General features: G+C 42.2%; 1 protein-coding gene across 2 annotated transcripts in view; it reads left to right on the plus strand.

Annotated features, from left to right (window-relative positions):
- GRIA3 (glutamate ionotropic receptor AMPA type subunit 3) overlaps nucleotides 1–18,580 on the plus strand; it is a 321,376-nt gene that overhangs the window by 86,436 nt on the left and 216,360 nt on the right. For both annotated transcript variants that reach the window (XM_003414763.4, XM_003414762.4), the window contains exon 3: nucleotides 3,718–3,957. In XM_003414763.4, the coding sequence (XP_003414811.1) occupies nucleotides 3,718–3,957 (240 nt within the window). The remainder of the gene's footprint in view (nucleotides 1–3,717; nucleotides 3,958–18,580) is intronic.

An 18,580-nucleotide genomic window follows, 5' to 3' on the forward strand; every position in this document is an offset into this window, starting at 1 on the left:
AGGATTGTGGCTGACCTGTAATACTCTTAAGTCTTTTGCTTGAGTCACAACCAATAGCTGCAAGCCTTTCATTTTGCATGCTCAGTTTAGAATTTTTCTCATTTTTATTTTCAGGAGGTTCCCGCATATCTGCTTACCCACACATTCTTATAAGGTCATCCTTTGTCTCACTGTGCCATCATTCACAGGCTTGATGAGTTTACCAGGTGCTCCTTCCTGCAGGTGATTCTTAAAGATCTAGTCAAAAAAAAAAGTTTGGGTTTTATATCTCTCTCTCTATCTATATACAGACACAATATTATTCTCTTGTTATAAAGTTTTCAAACAAGCAAAAATAACAACATGTTGTTTAGGTGTGAGTGTCTGTACATTTTTAAAGGCCAAGGAAATGATGAATACAAAATTTTGGATAGTAGTTAGCTTGTGGGGGGATGTCAAGACAAAGAGATGAGATAGAGGAGGAATACATCGGTATAAATAAGTTAATGGTTTTTTTTTTTTAACGTGGTAATGTTATAGTTCTTAGATTGGGTGATGGGTTTATGGGTATTCATTATATTCCAAATATAAATAGATTAATGCAATAACATTTGAAAGACCCATGTATGAACTAGTAACAATTATTTTGCACCCCTGAGTTTCAAAAAAAACATTACAAGAAAAACACCAGATTTTTCTATTAACCGTAATTCACCACTATAACATACTTACTTTTATTTTCCATTTTCTTTCGGTCTGTCAAAAGCTTGTGAAACACTAAGTGGCTCATGTCTATAGGTTTTCCTATCTCCAAGTTTTTTTTTTTTCTACCTCAATGATTGTCCCTAAGCTAGTCAGGTTGAGTTTCTCTGTGTTGAAAATATATTGCTTTTCCCCAAGAGGTTCCTTTTGAATAGTGTTCTTGGGTCCTCGTCTTTCTCTTGGGCCTTGCACGCTTGTTTGTATGGATCCAAGAATTCCTAGCTACCTTCTTAATCATTATGATGAAGAGCCGTGATTGCTTGTTCTAGCCTTTCAGCTCCATGACCATTAAAAAACCCGTTGCCGTCAAGTTGATTCCGGCTCATAGTGACCCTATAGGACAGAGTAGAACTGCTCCATATGGTTTCCAAGGGGTGCCTGGTGGATTCAAACTGCCAACCTTTTGGTTAGCAGCCATAGCTCTTAACTGCTATGCCACCAGGGTTTCCCCATGACCATTAGTAAGGATGGATTCTTTCTAGGGTTGCCAGTTAAAATACAGGATTCCTGGTTAAAATGGAATTTCAAATAAACAACAATTTTTTTTTAAACATCAAGTATGAATTTGGGATATACTTATACTAAAAAAAGAATGTTGTTTATCTAAAAATCAAATTTAACTGGGATTCCTGTATTTTTATTTGCTAAAACTTATCTCATTTTGGTCAAAAATTGCTCTTTAAGTCATTGTTAGGTTTGGGTCCTGGGATGTGAGTTTTAAAATCAGAAAAACTTAGGTTCAAATCCAGGCTCCTCTCCTTAAGAGACAGACTTTTTTTTTTTAAGTCTCGAATTCTTATCTATAAAATAGGAATAATAGCAATACCTCATAAGGTTGTTGAGAATATTTTTATAGCACTGAGCACAGTGCCTGGAACATACTAAGTACTCAATGGCTGTTATTATTATTGTGAATTTTACACAGAACATTATGTGCTCAGCCAAGATTTGACCTGGTAGTGCAGAACTCTCCATCTACAGGCTTAATTTGGGAATGGGACTCTTTAGTATCTCCCTTGGTGATGCTTAAGGCAAAATGGCATCTAGCTTCTTCCTTTTTGTTTCTGGGTAGTCCACGTGATCCCTGTCATGAAGTACCCTATACTCATTATCTAGTTGGCTTTGTCCTTTTTATATAAAGACCTGCGTGTGTGGGTGCGCGCGCACGCATGAGCACATGGACTCCCTCCCTCTTGGAAGTCACTTAGAGTTCCTCAAATCGGGGGCTATTGTTTTCTGATGCTTGAATGGCTGATAATCACTTTTGAGATGTTACCCTCAAGCCAGTGACTAATGGGTTTGACTGATAATAGGGAGCAGTCCTAATCAAAGTAGGTTTAAATAGAATACTTGGAAAGCAAGAAACCACAGATACTGAGAACTCTTCATTTCTCACAACAGGGTCAATAAATGAGTTAAATTGTTTTTCCACTTGCCTTCATCCTACTGCTTTCTATCTTTTTGGTGCATGATACCTTTACCATTTCCCCTCTTAGAGAGGACTCCAGATTCTATGCATTCGAGTCTCTGATCCACCTATCCCATCAGAGCTTACCCATCTGCTTTCCCATTGTCCTGGCATATAATCAAACATATTAATTTATCTTAACATGCTAATGGCTGAAAAAGGTTCTATTTAATCTCTCTCCCAAGCCACAGATTCTTTTCAGCACCCTAAAACCTGAAGAAGTAAGCCTAAGCATTTAGGGCATCATCACAGATCAGGGAGACCATGCAGACCCCCTTAAATCATACCACATTATCAGCTGCCTGTTCTGTTTCACATGAATGGAAGGGAGCAGTGGTGCAGATAATCTAAAGATCATTTCCACTTGGTTTGGGAATGCACCACACAATGTTGTTGTAGCTGATTTGCCATGCTAATTATGGTCTACTGAAACTATTATTGAAATTGGTTCACATTTCTTAAGATAATATGGGCCAGAAGGGAAAAGAGGTAATGGTATGGCCCACTTTGAAATGAAGGCAAGTTGACACCAACCATGAGGGGAAAATGAAAGTTCTACACATGGGCTAATGGAGTTTACAAGATAAATGTGAAAGGATCGAGACAGAACTTTGCCAGTTATGCATGAGTGGAATAGGCAACCACTACCTTGTGTGACTCACTGGGCACTAAAAGACCCATCTTCCTACTGGCCCGACTAGAATCTAAAAATCTTCCCTGGGTGATACAAATAGTTTGTGTTTAGCTACTAAACAGTTAAGTGCCCAACTAATTGCCGAAAGTTTGGTGGTTTGAACCTCATCCAGAGGTGCCTCAGAAGAAAAGCCTGGCGATCAGCTTCTGGAAGTCACAGCCTCGAAAATCCTATGGAGAAGTTCTACTCTGACACACACTGCCTTGCCATGAGTCAGAATCAACTCAATGGCAATGGATTCTTTGTTAGTATCCTATCTTAAGGGTCTTAATCATAATAAAACTGAGGTTAAGGCATTATGTAACCTAGGAGGAACAACACATTTCCCAGCAGGCACATTAGCAGTTTATCTGATTAAATCATCAGCCATCACTATCACCTAGCAGAAAAAGCACTGAAGGCATGAAACTCAAAACAGTTGTACCTTGATGGGGCATGGGTACACTAAGAGGTCCCTGGGAAGGTATGGTGGGAGCACAAGAGCACCGAGTGCCTGCCTTGGGGGTAAGGTGAGAAGGTTGCTAAAAGAGGGTAAGACATCTTTACCACCTTCCTTCACATGTATTCTTCATTTCCTGTTCACGGTGGACATAAAGAACATGCAATTGCATCAAATAAATTCTTCCCTCCTTACTCTTCTGCTGGGCAACTAGGCTTCCAAGGGCTTCTGGAGATTGATTTCAGTGATCTTGGTTTTCTTCTGAGGCTTGTAATACAGAGCCAATGCTTAACTGTACGTTGTATTTCCAACCCTACAAGCTGCAACAAGGGACCATGGGGCTATTGAAATTTTCTTCTCTTTTTCTTGTTACAGTCTGCTCCCAGTTCTCGAGAGGGGTGTATGCCATCTTTGGATTCTATGACCAGATGTCAATGAACACCCTGACCTCCTTCTGTGGGGCCCTGCACACGTCCTTTGTCACACCCAGCTTCCCCACTGACGCAGACGTGCAGTTTGTCATCCAGATGCGCCCAGCCTTGAAGGGCGCTATTCTGAGTCTTCTGGGTCACTACAAGTGGGAGAAGTTTGTGTACCTCTATGACACAGAAAGAGGTAAGTAAAGGCATCTGCTCTCCTCTTTGGATACTTACGTAAAAGTGGTATTTAACCTTCCTCAACTCGTGTTCCGTTTTCTCCCAGTGAATAAAATCTTATGTTCTCTTTGAATTTTACTTGACATTTCAAATAAATTGAAGATCAAAAAATCAAGGCAATGGTGATTTTGGAATCTAATTTTTCAAACTATGTATGTCCTCTCCCCCTGACCCTGAACAGGGGTTTGGGATACCCTCCTGGTTGAGAGTGACTGTTGTTGAAAAAGACTCCCCTCGCCAAAAAAATTATCTGGTCTGAAATACACAGAGGAAAAGTACCTCAGTCTAAAATGGACAGAGGACTAAGCAGGAAAGTTTTGGAAAATTAATATTATCAGAGACTGTAAGTATTCCCGCTTCACTGATGAGAAAACTGAAGCCCAAAGAGGAAATGTGCTTTTTCACAAAGCAGTTTAACCACAGAGCAGGGGCTGGTACTGGTGTCTCCTGCTTCCACGGCTTGTCGCACCAGATCACATTAGGCTTTCAGCTAACAGGGCCTCAGCAATTACGTGATAAGCGGAGACTGGCTAAAGTTGGGCTTTGAGGGACAGCTGGTTTTTCTAAAGTGAGATAATATGCGGAAGACACACTCTATTGAAACAGTCTCTGAAATTAAGGATCTGATCTTAAGCAGTATCCAGTAAGATGTAATAATTAACTAGCTAAAGCGTACACATCATAATTCAGCTAAATAGACTGCTCCAAAACACAGTCATGTTTGAGAGGTTCATCAGTAAAATTAAGGGATGACTCCAGAAGACAATGTTACATTATCAGTTGTTTTCTGTAACTCTGGTCAAAGGCTGGGGATGGTTCTCTCTGACTCAGGGTAAGAAGGAGCAGATAGAAGACCTATTTACCTGAGGCATGCCTGGAAAGGAAGTCTTTCTTGGTAACTTAACTTGAAGGGCTCTTTTGCTCTCGGGAACCCAGAGCCCTCTTTACTTCACTCTCACTTTGCTGAGTCATCAAGCTCTATCAGGCAATACCAAGGGCTGTATTTGCCTATGGTGCTTACCTCTAAATATTATCAAATTTCATGAACCTAAGTTCAAGCTTGCCACTAACTAGCTCCGTGACCTGACCAGTTCCCTGAAGCTCTCTTGCCCTTAGAATCCTCATCTAAAGTGTGTCCCTTCTTAATGTAGTATTCTATGATTCTGTGATTTTTGAGGTATTATACCAGACACAGGACACTTCGTATCTTGTTACTAACCCCAACTTAAATATTATCAGTTAATTAGTCAATCATTTCTACAAGCTGTTATCAACTCCCCATGCTGTGCTCAAATCCTGTGATAGATGCTGTATACAATATTGTCCCAATGTGGGTGGACAGAAAAAGACATTCATGAAACAAGTCATTAACGGTACAGAACAATATTAAATTGAGTGCTAACCTACATGATACTCACTCTGGTTGCTGTAAAATTGTGAAAAGGGAGCACTCCAGGAAAGTGGAGCTGTGGACAGGCTTGCTAGAGGAACTAGGCCTTGAAGGATAGGTAAGTTGTGGATTGCAAGAGAGGAAGGAGATGAGGGTGGGGAAAACAGAAGGAACAAAGGGCAGGGTCAGGAAGGAGCACTGTGTGTTCGTGCAGAGCCTTTCCTGACTAGGGCTCCAAAAGAGTTCGAACATTTACTTCACAATTTGCTAAATTTCGGTTCATTTCACTTCTCTCAAACACTGAGGATGAATTAGACTCTTTCCATGAACTATATACAGTGTGATCTAGCGCATTAATCAGTTGCCGTGGAGTTGATTCCAACTCACGGTGACTTCCTGTGTGTCAGAGTAGAACTGCGCTCCATGGGGTTTCCAGTGGCTGGTTTTTTAGAAGTAGATGGCCAGGCTTTTCTTCGGAGGTGCCTCAGCTGAGCGTGTTAACCATTTGTACCTCCAAGGGGCTCTTATCTAGTGCATAGCAGTCTAATTTTTAGAACTGATAGGAAGTTTGTAAATCAGGGAGCTTCTCTCCTGAAACTTTAAAAACTGAAGATTAGTTCTACTAATACTGTCAGCTACCATTGATTCAAGAAGAGATGTTACAATTAATGTATTTCTCCTCTTCCTTCCTTCTCTGCTCATTAGCTCTCTATTAGGTGAAAGGAAGCAAAAGTTCATGTAAGTCTGTTTCTTATCTCTGCATCTTTTCTCAAATCATCTCACTAAGTTGGGACAATTTTGTGATCTTGGAACCAAAAGAAACCTCCTTTCTGACTAATGATTGTTCATATTCTTTCCACTATAGCCGTTTAGCTGGTAGGGCTAATCCACTCTGCTTAGGAGATACTAATATTTTCCATAAACCTTTATACTCATTTCCCCTTGGAAAGCCTTCCCAAAACACTGTGCCATGATCCCATTTCAAATTTTTTCAATGATTTTCTATTGCCCACATTGAAAAGAATGCAGTCTATTCTTCAAGGTTCACCATAATTGTGTCGTAATCAACTAACAAACCTGTTCTCCCTCTGCTACCTAACTGTAGGCAGATCCCGTTTGCCCCGTTGCCCAAGTGTGCCAGAATCATGCCTGCCTCAGCAACTTCATTTCTCTTACTACTGCCTGGAATCCTCTCCTTCACCTTGATTATAAAAATTCTGCTCATTTATCCATTCTTTAAAACCCAGCTAAAATTCTACCTTCCCCAGGTAGTCTTCCTTGATGATTTCAGCTCACAATGATTCATTCATTCATTCATTCATCTGTCCAATAGGTGTTAGGGTTACAATGATGACCAAGATAGATATGGTGTCTGCTGTTATAAATCTTTCATTTTAATGAAGAAGAGAGACAAAAACCAAGTAAACCAACAGATAAAATAATTATGCGTTTAGATAAGGTACTATGACAGAAACAAAGAGACAGATACTAATGGATGGGAGCTAATTTAAAAAAGCACAATCACTGAAGGCCTCATTGAGAAGAGGTCATTTAAGCTGAGAACTAAAGGATGAGAAGGAGACAGCCATGTGAATAGTACAGGGAAGGAGTATTCCAAGCACAGGAAAGAGCATGTGCAAAGGTCCTGTGACAGGGAAGAGCTCAGCATGTTTGAGGAACTGAAAGAAGACCAGTGTGGCTAAAGGATAGTGAAGAGAGAAGCATGGACTTAGATGACACTGTAAAGGTAGACAGGGGCCAGATCGTGGCCATGGAGTATGGACAAGAGGCATGATAAGGAGTTGGGATTTCATTCTAACTGCAATGCAAAGTCATTGGAGGATTTTGAGTAGGGTAGTCACATAATGATGTCCCTGGATAGTGGAAACAATTAAGCGCTCGGCTGCTAACAAAAAGGTTGGTAGTACAAGTCCACCTAGAGGTGACTCTGAAGAAAGGCCGGTGATCTACTTCTGAAAAGTCAGCCACTGAAAACCCTACGGAGCACATTTCCACTCTGACACCCATAGGGTTGCCATGAGTCAGAACCAGCTTGATAGCAATGGATTTTAGTCACATGATATAAGTTTCTGTGGAGAATGGAGTGTGATACAAGAGTGGAAGAAGAGAGGCTACTGGAAAGGCCATTGTGGCCATCCAGGTGAGAAATAATGGTGGCTTGGACTAGACTGGAGAGGAAGAAAAGTGAATGGAGTTGATATACATTTTGGAAACAGAATTGACAGGACTTGGAGACAGATTGGCTGTGGGATGTGAGGAAGAGGAAGGATTTATGGATGACTATGAAGGTTTTGGCTTAAGAGACGGGTAGATGGTGGTGCTGTTTACCGAGGTGACTGGGTGGGAGGAAAGCTAGTTTTGAGGATCAGATATCTCGCCTGCCTTTGAACGCCCACAAGACCCTTTTGTCCATGTTATTCACTTGGCACTTCAGTAGAACTGCTTTCTGTTGTTATTTCACTGGGAGTGCTATATACTTTCTCAAGTCCTTCTCTCCAGCCGGATAATAAGCGCTTGGGTAGCTGCTAGATGTATACTTTGTGCCTCCTCTGTTACATAACACAGGCCTGGACACATAATTAGTGCTTTCCCATCCCACGACTGATTTTTCAGGAATAAGCCCTATGGTTTGTTTTTTTTTTTTTATGTTGGGCGGAAAGAAAAAGAACAGAACAGAAACAAAAGGGTGGGGGGAGAAAGGGATGGAAGGAGGGAGGGAGGAAGGAAGCCCAATTTCAAAATCAAACCATTTGATAGTAAAATATTCATTAAAGTTTCTATTCTGTATTTTCTCACCTTTCTACAATGATCACGTATTGCTATAGTAATAAAAATCATAGAGAGAAATGAAACTGCAAAATACAGTTATAGAATATTTGCAATTATATAAGAGAGAGATGGAAGACAAAGAAACAAAAGGGAGTGCCTATAATTTTTTTTTTACAAATGATGTGACTCGACTATATACGGGCAGGGATGAGCAAGGAGCTGAGAAATGGGGTAAACATTTGAGGTCATTTAAAAGATTTATAGCACAATCAGAGAAATGTTACCCCAGAAAATAGGAAACATTTCGGGGTTTTCATGGCTATTCTTTGATTTTGATCTGCAGAGAAAGGTCTGATTTTGTGTTGGTAGGACATCACGTTGATGCTTGGTTACTGAAAGGCTGCCTTGGTTCATTAATAGAAAATTGAAAGTTGTACTCTTGGTGCTATATACATAAAGGCTCAGCTCTTGGAAAAATGGTGAGGTTGACTAGGTGTGTCATTTGTTACCTCTGTACCCACTCTTCTTCATTGGCACCCTTACCCAGGGATCCTTACTATGGTATTTGTCCACATCTGCCTTTCCTGGCAGGAGCAAAGCTCAGATGTTTCTGTCCCAAGCTGCCTCCACATCTCCATAAAAAAAAAAAAAAAACTTTCCTGTCCTGCATCTCATTCCCACTGATCAATAGTCTTTCTCCACTAGCAACAACAGCTCAGCTGACCGATTCATTCATGTTAATTTATCTATGGCTATTAATGACTTAATGTGTTAGTGCCCTCAGGGAAGAAATTTGTATTCAGGCAAGGGCCTTCTGTAGCCGTAGAACCTTAATCCAAAGTGTGATTCTCTAACTCTGAGATCTCAGGCACCACAAGTCCAGTTTGGGAGGTCCTTTGCCAACAGGCCTTCCTACCTAGAAAGTCCTAAAACGATGCCAGGTAGGTGGTCACCTCTTCCTGTTTTCTGTGAGATGTATCTTTTGGATGTAAATCCCCCAGCTCTCTGTGGTGCTATCATTTCCCCCAGAAGAACAACATACCTGAGAACTGCAGCCAGACTCTCTCGTGCACCTGACAACTCTCCTTGGCTTCAATGGGCACAGCCCACAGAGATGAAAGAAGCTGGCCCAGGCTGTGGCTCTCAGCTTAGATAATGAGATAATAGCTCTAGGTGCCCTTTGAGGCAAGTAGTCCCTACCTTCTTGCCGGTGTTCAATAAACTCCTGCTGTCTCTCATTGTCAGCCTGAAACTCCCTACTCAGTTCCCAAGTAACTCTCTGGAGGTCAACAGCCTTCTAACAGACGTTTCTGTTAGTTCTAGAAGGTTGTCGCAGGAAATCGGGCAGTTGTAACAAGTAGCCTATCAGTCAACAAGCAATTATTGGGCATTTCCTAGCGCAAGCTTGTGCTAGGCCAGTGATAGAGTTTAAAAGAGAACCAGAATTAGGCCCTGCCTTTGAGCAGTTGACAGTCCCATTGGTGTAACAGTGATTTATTGCAGGGGCCTGAAAAAAATGAATTTTTAAACCAATTGCTCCAACATCTGCCGATGACATTTGCATTCATTAGGACAGACAGCTTGTGACAAGATTAGAGTGGCCAGATAGCTAGGAAAGTGGGAAAATGTTGGAAGGTCCTGAAGGGCTTAAGGGGTAAAGAGATTCTCTAAGACAAGGAGAAAATGGCCTCTCCTCAGAGGACTGTGAATGTTATCACACTGGCTGCATTTGAACTCAACTAAGACAAAAGCAGAGCTTCAATTCTATGCTGCCATTCACCACCTACTTACATAACTTAGCCTAGTCCCTTCCATCCAGTTCTACTTTCCCAAATAAAGCACAGAATCAATTTCTCTCTGTGTCCCTGTCTCTCTGTCTCTCTCTCTGTCTCTGGCTCTCCCTTCCATGCCTCCTCCATCTTTCTTTCTCCATACACACACAAATGCAAATCAACAGCATAAATCAACAACAACAAACGAAACTAAACCCAGTGCCATCGAGTCGATTTCAACTCATAGTGACCCTATAGGACAGAGTGGAACTGCCCCATAGAGTTTCCAAGGAGCGCCTGGTGGATTCGAACTGCCAACCTTTTGGTTAGCAGCTATAACACTTAACCACTATGCCACCAGGGTTTCCTATGAATCAACAAAGCCCCATTATTGTCATCACTTTACCCTCATAAGAGTAGCTATCGTTTCTTGACCACTTACTATGCATTAGACCCTGAGCTAGTTCTTTACATGGATTACTTCGTTTAATCCTCATAACATCCCTGCATCTTTACAACTAAGAAAACTGAGGCATAAAATGGTTAAGTGATGGTTCTTAGTGTCACACAGTTAGGAGGAAGTAACAAAAGCAGGATGAAACCTAGGTCTGCCACGTTCCAAAGCCGGTGTGCTTTTCACTGGGCTCACATACGGCCTCCCAGACTTCTGACATTTGAAAACAGCTATTATCTCTGCCCTTAGTTTTGCCTTGACCAGGCAAACACTGCTATTTCCTTCAGTCATTCTTCAAAAGACCCAGCACACAGAGCTTCCTTATCCTGGCTGTCTTCTGTGGATGCATTCCAATCTGTCAATTTCCTTCCTAAAACATGGTACCCACAAATGAACACAATAGCTGGTAGTACCAGGGTACCAGGGATCCAGATAAGCAAGAGGTCAAAAATCCATGTTAAAGGGCAGAGGAGTAGCAAAGGTGAAGGCAGGGAAAAAGCAGAGTTCTAAATGCAGGCAGATAGGTGGGTTTGCTCAAGGTGTGTATCAATGGGCTGCTCTGGTGGGGACCTGATCCTGAGGTGAAGGGAACTCTCTGCAGCAGAGACAGTTTCCAGAGCAGAGAGGGATCTGAACTTGCAGGTCCTCGTAGCCAAAGGGCCATATCTGGTTGGAGAGGAAAAAGGTAAGGAGAAGACTGACGAGAGGTTCTGTCACGGGTACTTGGAAGAGACTTGAGAGAAAGTAGCACGTACCTTAATTTTAAAAAAGGGGGGGACAGACTATCTTGGATTTTTTTTTCTCCTCTACTTTAAGACCTGATTAAAGGATGTGTGAAGGTAACAGATGGCTCCAATTCTAATCATGTCCATTTGCCTTCTGGGAAAATCAAAGCCAAGTGAGTTTTTATTGAAATTCAAGCTACTTTTTACATTTGAATAAATGAGGAAGGCCCAGAGAGTACATTATCCTGTGAGAGACGGATCCTAAATTCCCCTGTTAGAGCAGCAATAATTGGGGTTGACAGCACCTGAGACATTTGGTAGTTTCTGCAGCCTGCCTAATCTATTGTGATGAGTCTTCAACTATGAGAGCATCTTGAAAGCCGGCACAATAATAATAGTGAATGAATATTTGGACTGGATTGTGAATAAAAGACTATACATCTGTCTGTAATGAGAATTTCATTGAAAATGAAAATACTGAAGCTGTCATATTTTTTTAATACTTCCATTTGCACATCCTTGACTGCTTTGGGGCATAAAAAGAGAAAGTGCCGAGCAATTTGTTGTCAGCTCTTGAAATAAATTATCATTTAAACACTTCCTCTCCACAAAGGTTATTAGCTTAGTAGCTTGTTCCTGGGGTTGGACCATCAGTAGGGGAAAAAAAAAATCACAAGACGTTAAACTCCCCTTTCAAAAGCTGAATATTAGTTACTGTGGAAATTGTTCTCGCAGTAGCTTAACGTATTTTGTCGGACCTCTCCCATGCTGCAGATCAGACTGCAGTGGCTATTAATAAATACTGTCATATTTTACAGCTGTCATGCAAAGCCGAAAAAAGGCTTCGCTGTGATTAGATCCTGTTTACTGTAATATTTCCAGCTCAGACTCAGAAAGGCATTTTCCCTATAAAGGTATTTTCCATAAGTAGAATATTTCTGCATCAAACAACATGACTAATTTTAATGTATCATTAACTCCTTGGTGACAGTGAATTTGAGGTTCAATTGACTTCATTGCCAGAGATACATTCCTCTCCAGAGACGCATTAAGCTAAAATGTCAAATTTTCTCCCTTGGGTTGTCCTTCATAAGCGAAGACTGTGCTGCTGTCAGGAGACGTGCCCTGAGCACCGTCCTCCCCCCATGGAAGGACAGTTTTGCACTGGTTTTATCCACCTCCTTTTGCCCCATCCCTCTTGTGACCAATGACATTATTTGCAAGACAGCTGGCTGGGATTTAGGGTAGGAATGTTGCTTCAGTGGGCTAGCTAGAAATTCTGTCTCCTGAGCTAAAGTGCCATCTTATGAGAAAAAAAGGGGGAAAAAAAAAAGATCTCTAGCCCTCCTACCATTCTACCATGCATTAGTTATTTGGAATGCTATTCGGATCTCTGAAAAAAGAAGGTGATAACTAGCCAGGTTGCTTTTGCTCTGACCTTTCACTGCTTTTCACTGAGCTGCTTGAGGAATTAACCCTCACTAAGCTGAATACCCTGTTGATGCAGTGGTTAAGAGTTATGGCTGCTAACCAAAAGGTTGGCAGTTTGAATCCATTGGCGCTCCTTGAAACCCTATGGGGCTGTTCTACTCTGTCCTATAGGGTCGCTATGAGTTGGAATTGACTTGACAGCAATGGTTTTTTTTTTTAAGCTGAATATCAAGGAGCACTGGTAGCACAGTGGTTAAAGCACTTGGCTGCTAACTGAAAAGTCAGCAGTTTGAACTCACCAGCCACTCCACAGGAGAAAGGTGCAGCAGTCTGCTTATGTAAAGATTATAGCCTTGGAAACCCTGTGGGGTAGTTCTACTCTGTCCTATAGGGTAGCTATGAGTCGGGATTGACTCCATGGCAATGGGTTTGGTTTTTTGGTTTTAAGATGAATATCTTAAAGGGTTAGTGGAAGTGGATGATCTATGAATTCAGGGTTTGGGCCTGAGAGTTCCTTGGGATGGTTCTTCTAAATGTTCCTTGCGGAAGAGACAGGCTGTGGTGTAGACCTGCAACTGTGATTTTGAGGTTCTCCCTTGAGGTCCTTTAACCAATTAAAGCCAAGGCAGGGTTGTTGTGAGAGTGAAATGGGAGAAGGCATGTAAAGTCTTTAGCACCAAGCTGAACAGGGTAATTTGCTCAATAAATTTTAGCTCTTATTATTTTACTATCATTATAGAATAGTGGTCCAGGAAGGGGGGTGATTTGGCAATGTCTAGAGACATTTTTGATTGTTGCCACTGGGGTGGGGGGCAGAGGTGCTACACATCCTACAATGCACAGGACAGTCCCCCTGCAACAAATACTCATCCAGCGCAAAATGTCAATAGTGCCGAGGTAGCAGCAGGGTCAAGGGATGAATGGTTGCCGGCATCCCTCAAGGGGTTGTCAGTGAATCAATCCAGCGTTCATTGAGTACCTCTTAACTGTGCCTCGCTCATTGTTAAGGGTTATGTTCAAAAATAGGAAACAGAGCCCTCACCTTTGAAGAGCTTACATCATAGTCAGAGAGGTGGGATAATATTAATGCACATGAAGCAAAAAACATGTAAAAAAAAAAAAGCAGCATAAAGCAAGAGCTAGATTGTATGGTAAGGATTTGAAGTACTAATGGGAATCCAAAGAAGAGAAAGTTCACACTAGGCAAACTGGACTAGTCAGGAAAGGTTCTGTGGAAGACGATACACATTTTTCTGAGCCTACCACAGAGCTCCTTCCCCTAACAATGACCTTGCCCCGATTGCTAAGGCCAAGTTGATATCTAGAACCAAAGCAACATGGCGTTCCCATCAACGCGCCCAAAAGTCAGAGCTCAGGGCAAGAAACACAATTAAAAGAAAAACCAAAAAAGGAACAATGTTCCTTTTACTAAATGGAAAGCAATTACAGGGTTGTTGAAAATAGGCAGTAAACAAAGGGAGGGAGGGAAAGACTGGCAAAATTCCATTTTCCCAACTAATCCTGTAACAAAAGTGCAATTTGCAACAAAATCAACAGTGCTCTCTCTCTCTCTCTCTCAGTCAAACACATGATGCCTAGCAGAAAAATGTATGTACAGAAGCTGGGAGGGCAGAATGCACTGTCGATTGGGGAGGAGAAAGGAGCAGTGGTTAAGTTGGAGCACAGCTCACTCTCCCCAGCTCCCAGGGTCTCTGTAGAGCACCTTCACTCAGGGGGGAAAAAAAAGGGAGGCACAAATAGAGACTACTTCCCTTTCCAACTTCCTGGACCCGTTCCAATCCATACATTGCCAGTGGCAGTTGCTGTCCTGCTTTGTCAACTCCACAAACGATCTGATTAATTCTCTGGTGCTAACTGCCTCAGCGGGCTTTCTCGGCAGTAGAACAGAGGCTAATTAAGATCATGTCAGGCAATGGAGGCTGACAGGTTATGTTCCTGGACCACACTGAACTTTTCGAGGGTGCTTCAACCTCACGGCAGGCAGGCAGTACTTGGCCAGGCACGGATCCCGTAGCCACTGATTCCTGCGTCAACAGGCTGCTGTTTTGTCAAGGATTTATATCCTTCTCCTTGGGGTAATCAGCTGCCACTGTGTTCACTTTCAATTGCGTTCCTTCAGCTCTCTTTCATTTGAATTTTTAATATGCTTGTAAACAAAGATAACAATTAATAGCGGGGTCATTTTCCCTCCTAAATCACGTGCATGTGTGTTTGAGAGAGAGGAGAAAGAGAGCGTGAGACTGTGTGAGTGCGTGTGTGTGTCTCACCGGCAATATAGCCCACAGAGGTAAGTTTAGGACAAATAAAAAGAAGCCCTACTTCTCACAGCAGGTAGAAAACGGAGGAAACATATGGAACTCGTTATACCAAGTGGTGGATTAGACTGAAAATATAAATAGCTTCTCCATCTCCATCCCCCGCCCCCCGACCAAATGAAGGTGTAGACAGACTCATGGATGATAGACCCATAGTGAGTTATTAAGAGAAACAGAGGTGTTTGGAGATTTCTCCAAACTGAGGTTGACACAAGCTGCACAGTAGAGTTTTGGAGCCATATTGGCCTCCCCACCAGCAAATGGTCACACAGAGCAGTAGGCATTTTACAGCCCGAGTTGTTTACAGATAATCTCAAGGGTCCTCTCTGCATCTAGGGAGCAGGGAGGAATGCTCAGAAATAGAGGAAAGTTTGCTGGGAACATTCTATCTCATCTCATGTATTCAGAGCCACCAAGCCAATCACACATCAAGAATACCCTTCTGCGAGACATGATTGGCCCAGTTAAGGGTGTTGAAGAAAAGCATCCTCAAACCAGGGACCTTGGAAACCTCAGTTCCAGGCCCAGCTCTTCCACTAAGTAGCTGTGTGATCCTAGGCAAATCACATAGCCTCTCAGGTCCTCAGATTCCATATCTGTAAAATGAGGGAGTGGACTCAATCATTCTGCAACTAGCAGTTCCTGAGGGCAAGAATCGTGTGTCAGGGGCTTTACTGGGGTTATAGAGGTGACCGAAACAGAGTATCTGTCCTTAGCACACAGTTTAGAAGAGGAGAGCGTAGATATGAAAACAAGTAGTATCTAGAGTGATTCCTTTGGGTTCTAAAATTCTCTGGGCTATCCTAGCCTTCCCACTTATAATGAAACTAGCACCCCTTTTCAAATGGCCATTATTAGGGAGGGTTATGGAGACACAAATAAACACCCACATTGGCTTTGGAAATTAGCCAGAGACCCTCAGCACACTGGCATGTTTTCTTCTTAATCGTCCCTTAGTGCTCTGCCCTAAACCTTCCCAGGACTCCACTAGGTCAGGGAGAAAAGGAAAAGATGCCCAAGTTGGTAGATTAGGATATCTCAGTCAATCTTAAAACATTTCCTGGCAGATCTCCAAGTCCAGGCCTACCACCACACACTTCTCAGCCTTGCTTCTGTTGGGATCCTCAACAGTGTCCCCCTCCACTCAAGGCCTTTACTGCCAGCATGCTTCAAGTTCTTAAAACATGGCCCCGCACAGGTTTCCTGAAAATGAAAGTAGTGTTTCCAAGCAAAAATAAAATGAATTCCTAGGATAACAGGTAATGCATTTTTGTTTCTCCTTGGATATAGCCAATTCCTATAATGATTCAAAATGTTCCACTGGGCAAGACAGTTACAATTTCATGTGAGCTTTCCAGAGACTGAGAGCTCTCTCCTCAATTCTAGATCCATATGTCTAGTTTCCCCCCAATACCTTTACCTTGATGTCCCACAGGTACCTCAACCTCAATATGCTGAACTCTGAATTCATCATCCTTCCCAGGAAACCTCCTCCACACACGTTCCTAGGCTTAATGAATGGCACTACCCAGTTGCCAGAGGCAGAAACCTCATCCTTGGATCTTCCCTTGTCATTATCCCTTGTATCCTGTCACCAAACACGCTCTTCTACATTCTCAGTATCACTGATTCAAATTCCAGCTACCATCATCTCCTGCACGAACTTCTTAACTGATCTCCATGACTCTGTAATTGTACCCCCTCCACTGCAGCCAGACAGCAATCTTCCCATCACATCACGCCCCACCTAAAAGCTTTCAGTGGTGTCCCATTACACTTAGGATCAGGTCCTAGCTTCTTGGCATGGCACACAAGGCCCTTCAAGAGCTAACTAAACTCCGACTCACTTCCCTAGCCTCATCTCCTCCCATCCTTTCCCCACCAGTGCTCCACACCCTAACCATATGGAACCATGCTACTTTCAATATGCCACATGTACTATGCCCTTTTTTGCCTCCATGCCTTTTATACTGTTCCTTCTTTCTGGACCAAGCCCCCTCACTCTGCCCTCAAGCCAAACAACATATACTTCAAAACTCTGCTCAAATATTCACTTCCCTAGGTATAGATGCCCCTCCCCCATGTCCTCATAGTACTGTCTATGTACCTCTATTCATACTCTATATATCTGTTTATATGTGTATCTCCCTCACACTATTCTAGCTTCTTGAAGACAAGATCTTTGTCTTATTCACCTCTCCCAGCACTGTACTAACTGCTAAGAATATTATAGTACCTGGATTATTATTATAACTTATAAATTGAAGAAATGAATGAATAAATGACAGAAACTTAACCAAAAACAAAATGAGAGATTTCAGAGCCCTTGAGGAACTAGTGAATGAGATAGATTTAGGTAGGTTGTACACTAGGTTATACATCAGATGCCCACCTATCCCCTATGCACTGGGCTAGCCCTGATTTTTAGTCCTTCTGTGACCCAGCTGCCTTGCCAAAGATAACACTTTCCTGGTCCAGCCAATATGGAAGGACAGTGGACATTTTAGTGCTGGGAACCTTAGTTATGGGTTTCTGGCCAAGGGACAAGCCTGCAGTGCACTAGACAGTCCCTGAGTCTCAGCCAATACAGTTATTAACAAAAAATGATTCAGAGCTAAAGTGTAGGTACCGCACTATTTCATGCAAACCAATGGTATTTAGAGATCTATGTGAATTCTCTAAAGACAAGAGCAACAATGATATTAATCTCCACAGCTCCCACTAAAAAAGGAAACGAGGTAAATTATTTCAAAATGCCCATGTAGGCAAAGTGACAAGGATAAAGAGTGACATGAGAGCTGATGCAGTTAGTTCTCAGTTATCTGTGCCAGACCAGAGGAGGAAAGCCAGGCACAGATAATCAAAGGGCATTTCTGTGGGCATGAATTAAGGCTTTTCATGAAAGATGTTTCCTTCTTGGTTCTATCCCACTTAGGCTTTGCTGAGCATGGGAGGCAAGGAAGCTTCCCCAGGGAGAGGAATTTTTAAGACGTCCCTTCAAATGCCCAAAAGATGGGAAGCACTCTTTTGAGAGACTAACAGGAATAGCATACAAAATAGCTGTATGGAGAAATAGCAGGGTGCGGGGTGGTGGATACAGAAGAAAGGACCAGGGGCCTGGACCTAGGGAGAAGGAGGGTGGTGCCAAAACCTCAAAGATAAACTTTGCTGATCTCACAGTGGCCAGCCCTGTTCCTGAAGCCATAACGACTGACAGACACAAATATGAAAGAAAGAAAATAATAAACATCGTAAGCATGGTAATTTTTGCCAAAGAGGTTTGACATGAGGCTTTATTTTGCTTAGGAAACTCTAAAGAACTGCATGGGCTGTAAAATTTCCAGGTTCCAGCTAGCCAACGACAGAATTATTCCACAGAAGCATTTTATACCTCTGAGAGGCTGAGAAAAGTCTTCCAGAAATTAGTCAGGTCTCTTTATCTCTTGGGAAGCTCTTGGTGGAGGTGTATTTCTCTTGAAAACCCTGGAGAAGGAATTACTGGTTTCTACCTGGCATAATATGAGAGGAAGCAGCATGATATTATCGATATTAGTCACCAAAACTAACAATTGTCTTTTTTTTTTTGGCTCTTTCCAATAATATAAATGTGTTATGATTCTTCAATATGCCGATAACTTTCAAGAGTAGGGACTCAGGCTTATACAAGTGTATCCTATCTCTATT

The sequence above is a fragment of the Loxodonta africana genome, chromosome X (assembly GCF_030014295.1).
Source record: "Loxodonta africana isolate mLoxAfr1 chromosome X, mLoxAfr1.hap2, whole genome shotgun sequence".
In the NCBI taxonomy this organism is placed as follows: Eukaryota; Metazoa; Chordata; class Mammalia; order Proboscidea; family Elephantidae; genus Loxodonta; species Loxodonta africana.